This window comes from Chenopodium quinoa, unplaced genomic scaffold (assembly GCF_001683475.1).
Source record: "Chenopodium quinoa cultivar QQ74 unplaced genomic scaffold, ASM168347v1, whole genome shotgun sequence".
Classification (NCBI taxonomy): domain Eukaryota; kingdom Viridiplantae; phylum Streptophyta; class Magnoliopsida; order Caryophyllales; family Amaranthaceae; genus Chenopodium; species Chenopodium quinoa.
In genome coordinates this window covers 2933067-2942329 of record NW_018743122.1, presented here as the reverse complement: position 1 = coordinate 2942329, position 9263 = coordinate 2933067, and the positions used below count along the sequence as shown (strand labels likewise).

At 36.2% G+C, this 9263-nt stretch overlaps 1 protein-coding gene across 2 annotated transcripts; it reads left to right on the top strand.

Moving 5' to 3' along the window:
• The first annotated feature begins 2278 nt into the window (after nucleotides 1-2278).
• LOC110731985 lies at nucleotides 2279-8282 on the top strand. 2 transcript variants are annotated; one of them, XM_021911900.1, is made up of 8 exons: nucleotides 2279-2886; nucleotides 5668-5812; nucleotides 5908-5997; nucleotides 6101-6192; nucleotides 7407-7511; nucleotides 7590-7659; nucleotides 7759-7845; nucleotides 7949-8282. In XM_021911900.1, exons 3-8 carry the CDS (start codon nucleotides 5992-5994, stop codon nucleotides 8039-8041), a joined length of 453 nt encoding a protein of 150 aa, XP_021767592.1. In that variant the 5' UTR covers nucleotides 2279-2886; nucleotides 5668-5812; nucleotides 5908-5991; the 3' UTR covers nucleotides 8042-8282. The 2 variants fall into 2 exon arrangements, with proteins under 2 accessions (XP_021767592.1, XP_021767591.1); XM_021911899.1 differs by having other exon boundaries at nucleotides 7747-7845.
• The last annotated feature ends 981 nt before the right edge of the window (nucleotides 8283-9263 follow it).

The window sequence follows — 9263 nt, the reverse complement described above, 5'->3', positions numbered from 1 at the left end:
GTCTTCATCCTCCCACTACTTCTAATCCAGATATGTGTTTAGATAACCCTCTTCCTTCACAATCTGAATTCCAAATAGAACCCCAAGTGTTTGAAGATTACTGTTGGTTTGATGACAAGCCTAATTCTCCAATTCCCTTTAATGAGCTAGTAGGAGGTTACACTGATAGTAGTGAGGACAAAGACCCTCCTTATAATCCTAACACTGACAAAGGTAAGGGAGTTGCAGTAGCTGATGAGGGGAGGGTGTTTGGTGATGTGTACACTGATGAAAAAAGTTATGATGAAGTTAATCTTGGTGATTTAGCTGCAGAAGATATGGATGTAGGCTTGGAGCAGTTAGATCCAGAGGTTGAGAAAGAATATGAAGCAGCAATTTTTAATGAGACATTAGAGACAAATTCTGATGTGAGTGATGAGGAGTACAACACATCAAGGGAGAGGGTCAAGGCTTGTAGTACACAGTTAGTTCAGGTTGCTTCAAAAGTTATACATGAAGTAGCTCATGGAAAATTAGGTGTTCAAGATCCAGTGACTGAAGGTGGAAATTTGAGTGATTATGAGGATTCTGAGGAGGACATAGATACACCACCTGAGAGTGAAGATGAGGGAGGTGTTGGTTTGAGGAAGAAAAGATCTGCATTGCTTGTAAGTCTAAATATAGATTTCAGTCAATTTCAGTGGAAAGTAGGTTTAATATTTGCCAAAAGAGAAGATTTCAGGGAGGCAGTGGCCAAATACGCTGTCCTGCAGGGAAAAAACCTAACTTTTGTTGTTGGCAATAAGAAGAGACACCAGGGGTTATGAGTGAAATGCACTAAAGGGTGTCCTTTCTATATGTATGCATCTTGGCATTCTAGAAAAGCAGCCATGATTGTAAAGAGGGTTAGTGGCGATGACCAGATGTTCCTTGTGGCATGGGCTATTGTTGAGGGAGAGAATAATCTGAGTTGGGAATGGTTTTTTTGTTCATCTACAAAAAGTGTTGGAGTTATGTGAAGGTGATGGTGTTGCAGTTCGGTCTGTTGAGCACCAGGTATGAATGCTATGATTTTAGCTCCTACTTTTCTCACTTTTTAAAAAGTTGAATTGGTTTAGTGTTTACTTATTTATTGCATTTACTTTGTTGTTAGGCTATTGTCAATGTTGTGTCCTCTGTTCTGCCCAAAGTAAAACATAGGCATTGTGCTAGGCATATATTTGTCATCTAGCACAAGACCTATAGAGGAGATGAACTAAAATTGCAATTTTGGATGATTGCTAAGTGTTACAACATGCCTGATTATGATGAGGCATTGGAGGAGCTCACTGTGATGAATCCAGAAGCAGCTCAGGCATTTAAAGCCTATAATCCTAGCCTATTCTGTACAACTTTCTTGAGTACTACAATGAAGACTGATGCAATAACAACCAATATTGCAGAAACTTTCAACGGCTACATAATAAATGCTAGAACAAAGCACCTCTTGTTCATGTTAGAAGAAATCAGAACATTGCTTGATGCAGAGGCTACTCAAGAAAAGGCAGGACATGGAGAAAGTGACCGGTGTTCTGTGCCCTAGAATCTAAGCCAAATTAGACAAGGAAAAACACAAAGCAACCTACTATGATGTGCAGCCTTCCACTGATATGTTGTTCAATGTCAGTCATAACATGGACCAGCTGGTTGTAAATTTGCACCAAAGAACTTGCAGCTATAAGAAGTGGGAAATGCTTGGCATTCCCTGTTGCCATGCAGTTGCCTGCATATTATTTTTGAACAAAGAAACAGAAGACTATGTGGAGAGGTGCTACACAAGGGAAGCTTATCTACAGGCTTATGCGGGTATACACTAACTCTACTCCTCTGTATACACTTTGTAATTACTTATAAAGCTTCAACTAAACCTGGTTATAATTGTATGTATTGACTGGGACAGGTTCAATTCCACATCTATAAGGTGAGAGGTTTTGGCCAAAGGTGCATTGTCCCATGGACCAACCACCAATTAAAATTGGTCTAGGGAGGCCAAGGAAGAACATAATTAGGGACCCTTTTGAGAACCCTAAAAAACACTAGTAGAAAAACGTACATTTGCGTCGCCATATTTGCGTCACTCATTAGAAAGAACGAAGCAAGTGTTAAATTTTACCATCCTGAAAAGTTATTTGTATCGCATATTTATCAAGAAGCGACGCAAATAACTGTTGTATTGCAGATTTTTATTATTTGCGTCGCTCTTATTTATTGAAGCGACGCATATAATAATCTTATTTGCGTCACTAATGTACAGCATTATGTTTTTGTTATTTGCGTCGCATTTTAATAATGAAGTGACGCAAATGTATCTTTTGCATTTAGGTTATTTCAGAATTTTGACCTTAGTTTTTCACGCCTACCTTCCACTAAACAAAAAGAAAAAACAAGTTGCAACTCCAGTGAATTTCTACAGCCTAAACACCCACAAATTCGACCCTTAAATCCAACAAATTGGGCCAAAAAAACACCGATTCCTCAGCAAATTCAACATTCAAAATCGCAATCAAGTTGAAGAACTATAATCGGCAGCAAATTGAGCAATTTCGAGCAAAAATTTGAACCATAAACCCTAAGAAATCCGAACCCATAAACCCTAGAAAAATTGAGCATTTCCCACAAAAATTCCCCCATTTTGAGCAAAAAATCAACTCAAAACCATAGGAATTCGAACCCTAGAAACCCCAAAAAATTCAATTAAAAATCCTGGCCTCATATTCGAGCAATGACTGAAAGTTTCGACTGGAATAATCAATTAATTTCCCCCCCAAAAACACCGGGGAAGTTCTAGCAAATTACAACAACAATAATTGAAGTTTGATTAGTGTAGCAGTTCGACATTGTTGAATTTGTTGAGTTTATTTGACCTAAGTAAGATTTCTTGTATTTAGTGAAGTTGTATTTTTTTTTCGTCCAATTCATTAGTTCTGTTCTAGGGGTTTTTAATTTTTGATTTGTGTTTCTGTAATGCGAAAACATTTCATGAAATTGAAGTCATAATTGCTATAGAACTCAGAATATGGTTTGAGGGAATGTCTCATTTATTTAGTTTAAAATGCAATTTATAATTTCTGAAAATGGTTTGCAGTTTTGTTCTCTGAAAATGTGTTGAAAATGTCAATGAAAATGTCAAAAAGTATTGAGAATGTTACAAAAGTTAAGTTATAACATATCAGAACAGAATCTGATGAAGAGACTAGAAAACGCTTACTTATTTTGATCTTAGTCAGAACACTCATAAGAGATCAGAATCTATAGATTGAGACAGTCATCATCGCGATCAGCTGAAATTTATGAACTTTAATGATGCCCTTGGGAGAAAGCAACTTTCTGGTGAGCTGGTCATTTTGAGAGGAGGTTCTCAAGTTTTCGGAATGAAATTTGTATCTTAAGTAGAGTTGGTTGGTATTAAGGGGGGTATGTAATCTATAAGCATTTTATTGATGGCCATAAGCTTTGTGCAATAAGGCTCTACAGACTTTTACTATATATGAGTGGTAATTAGCTTGAAGCCTTGAAATGAATTTTAGTGTCACTGTTGCATCTGCAAGAACTGTAAATGTTGGAGTGTATCCCAGTATCAGGTTTTTATTGTGATATTTTAACATGTATTGTAGTTATTTCTAGAATGGATGGAGAAAGCTGATTTAAGATTCTTATTTGTATTATTTGCTGGGGAAATTTGATGTTGAAACACGTTGGATTTTTTTTTCTTGAACACAACACAGGGGCCTTTATTTTAGCTTTAGCCATTAAAGCTGTGTATTAGAATTGTTAGTCTTGGTTCTTTATGACATGGTTGACTGATTGATACTTGAGCATTGTTGTGTCAAGTATGGGCAAACTAGCCATTTTGATATGCTTGTGTTATAGTGATCCCTTGTAATAAGTAATCAGATTTTGTGGTTGTTTGACATTTGTCTTGACAGAGGACTACTTTTTGGGTTTTGGTTTAGGCTATTTATAGAAATTTGAGATTTGTTACTTCCTTCTTGATCTTATATATTTTCTTAATCGTTCTAAATTCAATCAAAGACATGATCCCTGATGCGACACATATTTGCTGTTGTTGATTCAATGTAAAGCTATTTATCACCCAATGCTTTTAGGTGGAGCTGGGCATCAATATCTTTCTACTATGTGACGTGATCACGTTGATTCTTAAATGGTCTCTTCAGTGTGATTGTACCTTTTTTTTTGATAAATAAGTGTGATTGTACTTTGTTAATGCTATGTTACCTGAACTAAGTATCTTGACCTTTGGGAAGAATTTATAGTTTGATTTATACATGGGATAATGTTCTAGTTTGAGGAGATAAGAAGGATGACAATGGATGCACTTTAGAGAGGGTAAAATTTATGGAGAAGCAACTTAGATTCAACTCAGTTCCGGATTTGTACTAGTTTTTCACGTTTTCATTGTTGATAGCACAGCAAGCTCTTTAACTAATTGATAGCAGAGCAAGCTCTTGATCTTTTTTATTGTTGATAGAATATCAAGCTCTTTTAAAGTATGATTCAAAGGAAACAACCACTTTCTTGCAAATTTATGGGTAAATCTAATAAGTACTTGAGAGTTGAGACTAGGGACACAAGCGTCGTTTTCCCATGTTTAAGGACTGAATGAAAATCTAAAGTTTCCTATACTTGTTGGGCCCAAGTAGATATGATACATCTATCTATCAATGTTTTGTGATGAAATTTGAGGATATTTTGTTGTATGTTGGAATCGTTTGGGATTATATGCTGTGTAAGAAAGTTTATTTCAGAGAAAGCCTCTAAGCTGTTGGTTAAAGTCCATTGATAAGAAGCTAATGATACCAAGCATATGATGGGAATATGATATATTGTGTGAAGTTTTCATGGGAAATATTATGGTTTAGTCAGCAAGATGCTTTTAGGAGTAATGGGAAGGAAAGAAGGCATCATTCCTTCAAACTATATTTTCTGTAGTTTTATCATGTTCTCTGACCTTGTTACACCTATCTTTTATATTTAACTTAATTTTGTTGTACTGCTTCATTTATATGGATAATGGGAGAATTCCTACAATTCTCCTTATAAAAATAAAAAATGAGCGTAGAAGCCGAGTAAGTAGTCGGGAGCAACCTGAGTTTAGGATCTTAGCTCAATATCATTACTTTGTTTTAATCCTACAAAAGCTAGTTTTGAGGTGCATCTTGGGCAAGATGCTATGAAATTATTTTAGAAAGTGCATCTGCACTCAGGCAGTGCGGTGCTTTGTTTCAACTAAATTCTCCCATTATCATATTGATAAGGACTGTTTCTTTTGTACTTCCTCTGTTCTTTTTTACTTGACCTGTTTCTTTTATCACGCTTTCCAATGCAAAACTTTAACGATTAATAACTTAAATTCTCCATAAGTAAAAATTATAAAAGTTATATATTATGATAGTACTTATTGAGACGAATCCAAAAAGATCATACATGAATATATTTTTCCTTACATATTATTCATAAAAGACGGTCAAAGAAGAGGTGGTGAATAGTGTAAAAGTCAAAGGGGATCAAGTAATAAAGAACGGAGGAAGTATTGTTCTGGTTACTAGTCTTCCTAAGACCTATTTTTTTCCCATTGAGTACTGTTAACTGTCATTCATCCATAACTGATGTACTTTTGTTCAATATCAGGAGCTTACATTGACAAGAAATGTCCCTTCACCGGCTCTGTTTCAATCAGGGGTCGTATTCTAGCTGGTACTTGCCACAGTACTAAGATGCAGAGAACCATTATTGTTCGCTGTAACTACCTTCATTACATCAGGAAGTACCAAAGGCAAGTATTAGCTATTTTGTTTTCCCAAGTGCTGTTGTGTTATATGTGATTGTTCGGTATTCTTATTATTTTGTTTGTTGTTATGTTGCTTGCAGGTACGAGAAGAGGCATTCAAACATCCCTGCACATGTGTCACCCTGTTTCCGTGTCAAGGAAGGAGACCACGTTATCATTGGTTAATGCAGGTCAGTTGCTCTTGGAGCACTTTGGTTGATATTGTGTTATTTGTGTATATTTCTAACAGATATCAGTGTTTAACTTGATCATATTTCCCTGATAATTATCCAGGCCTTTCTCAAAGACAGTGAGGTTCAATGTGTTGAAGGTGATTCCAGTTGGAGCTGCTGCTGGTGGAAAGAAGGCTTTTGCCGGAATTTAAGGTGTTTTTTTGGATAGATATTGTGATGTAGCTAGGATCTATCACAGGGCTTGGAAATTAGTATTGTTTGCAGACCCTTGAATTTTGATACTTGAAGCATTTTCATGATTACTGAATACTATGTATCTTTTGTTAAAATCATATTGGGAAATTATAGTACAAACATCTTTATGGTATCAAATGTTTTGTCTTAGGACCTCCCGCAAGTTTTGGCAATATAGTTGCCATGACTCCCTTTCAACTTCTCCCACACCATTTTAAGATGATGGTTCTTTTTGGTTTGGAATCTGAATAGCTGAACTCTGGACCCCAGTTCCCCAAATTGCTGCATGTTGGGATTTCCTTTTCCTTTGGTTTGGTTGCTACAGTAATGTTGTAATCCTTCCCTGCTGTTGCTGCATTTGTGAATGAAGTTCTACCTTTCTGTTCTTTGTGCACGAGTTTCGGACTTGAATGACATTTAGAAAAACTCAGCTTACAGAACTTGCCTGTTGCTACATTTGTGTTTTAAGTACCACCTTTCTATTCTTTGTGCACGAGTTCTAGACTTGAACGGTATGGAGAAGAACTAAGTTTACTAAACCTGACCTGAACCTATTTGTTGTTAGCATTTGGCTTATAAACTAGAACTATTGACAGACCAGCAGATAAACTAGAACTACAAATCAACCAAATTTTGGAGCAGATGCCTTGACCTAAATCTCATTTGGTCAATTCATCTGACAGCTCAAATAGCTCCATTTTTTTTATAATAGCTAAAATTATCGTTTTCGTAGTGCTGAAGCACTCTAGATCTCATTGGCAATATTTCTCTGATTTGGTAGCTGTTCTTTAGCTGTATCTAAATTAAAAAAGAGATGATTGAAGCATTGAATCAAAGAAAGAGCTCATTATTATCAGGAGTAGAAGCGAAAGCAAGCTAGTCAGCCACCAACTAGAGAGAACAATGGCATCATTTCAACTATCCGTTGCCTGCATTATTATCTTTTGACCATTCCAAGCATTTTTCTTTTAGTGCTTTTTTTTGTTGATAACCTCACATATATTTTTCTTTAATTGTCAAAAGTCGTCTTATTTTCTGTTAAATTATTACTACTCGTATACCTTTATATCCCATTTAATACAATAATAATTAATTATACACAAGTATTTTTTATTATGATTATTATAAAGTTGATTGACAAAGTCGTGTTGCATCGCTTCGATATTATGCAGGAATCATTGGGTTCTTTTGGTCTTATGCATGGCTAAGCGTGAAGTCATCATCTTTGATTCTTTGAGGCAGAAACGAAATTTAGAAATTAAGTTTGCAATGACAAAGTAAGTCTAGTTTGTTATTAATGTCATGATTTTCTGTGTGTAAGGATATTATATATGTTATTTGTTTCAAATGTGTAGTGCTTTTCGAAGTTTCAAGGCATTAAGTGGACAAACTAAGGGAAGTAAATTGACATGGCATTTGGGACAGGTTACCTTAATTTCTTACCCTAACTTTTAGTTTCTTAATAATTTAAGTATAGCAATTTAATTCAACTTATAAATATATTACATATAGTGTCCTCAACAGTTGGGTGGACGTGAGTGTGGCTACTACGTCATGCGTTATATGTACGAAATACTTGAACATCACCAAAGCAGTGAGGATCTTATTCAGGTATGAGTTGTCAAATATTTCCTTTTTGTTTGATAAATACAATTTGATGTTAGCTACAATCTTGAATTAAAACTTTCCTCTTGTATATTTGTTGTGTTGATAGGATTTCTCAAGAACTACACCGTACACCGAGGAGGAGATAAATGAGATTCGAGATATTTGGGCAGAGTATTTTATATGTAATGTTGAACTTTAGATTTACACTTAGCGCATGTTGGACTCTTGTTTTGGATTATAGGCTTGACATGAATGCTTTTGGTTAGTTGGTGTTGGGATGATGAGTATAATGTCTATGATATTGAGATGTAAATTATTGGACAGGTTGTTAATATAATGTCGTTATTCCCAATTTTATGGGTAGGCCAAAATACAAAGGAGACTCTGCCGAAATTTACATTTGCATTATTCAATAATATTGCATTTTAATTTCAATTATATTAGCGTTAGCATATAACTTTATACCACTAGCAAGGAAAACAGGTACTACAAACATATACAAGGCAATTATTATAATTAAAAAAAAAAATTCACCTCATTTGCGTCACTCATTAAACAAACAAGTGACGCAAATAAAGCAATTTTGTATTGTCTAGTCAGTCATTTGCGTCACTCCTATATAAACAAGTGACGCAAATAACAAACAAGAAGTTTATCTGAAGAGTCATTTGCGTCGCTCTTTTATAAAGGAGTGACGCAAATAACAAACAAGAAGTTTATCAGATGAGTCATATGCGTCGCTCCTTTATAAAGGAGTGACGCAAATAAGAGTCATTTGCGTCGCTCTTTTAAAAAGGAGCGACGCAAATGACTCTTATTTGCGTCACTCCTTTATAAAGGAGCGACGCAAATGACTCTTATTTGCGTCGCCCCTAGGAGCGACGCAAATGACTTTTAAGTCATTTGCGTCGCGAGCAGTTGCGTCGCTCATAGAAGCGACGCAAATGAGCCTTTTTCTACTAGTGAAACCTGGAGTTTTGACTAAGTCTGGTGATGAGATGACATGCTCCTTATGCAAAATCAAGGGGCACAACAAAAGAAGATGTCCTAACAAGGACAGAGTACCACCCACTAAAAAGCCAAGGGGAAGGCCAAGAAGGGATGTTGAACCACCTAACAACCCTGCAACTTAGCTCACAATTTCTGAATCAGCTCACACCACTCAATCACTGCCTAACCAACACAACTAGGAAGAGGTAGCAAAGCTATAAGAGGAGCGTTAGGGTCAAGAGGAGGTGGTCAAAGTTCTGCTACAGCTACATCTTCTTGTGGGAGAGGGAGAGGACAAGCTCAGACCTCTGTAGGGAGAGGGAGAGGACAAGATGAGATCCCTGCACCTAGAGGAAGAGGGGAAAGCAGAGGTGGTAGGTACAGTGGTGGTAGGGGAAGACAGAGAATTCCAAGCGGAGTGGGTGTGTACA

Excerpts from the sequence above, each read along its gene's own strand:
- LOC110731985 (XM_021911899.1), top strand. Across the intron at positions 6,193-7,406 it reads GGCTTTTGCCGGAATTTAAG|GAATCATTGGGTTCTTTTGG; the intron begins GTGTTTTTTTGG and ends GATATTATGCAG. Across the intron at positions 7,660-7,746 it reads TGACATGGCATTTGGGACAG|TGTCCTCAACAGTTGGGTGG; the intron begins GTTACCTTAATT and ends TATTACATATAG.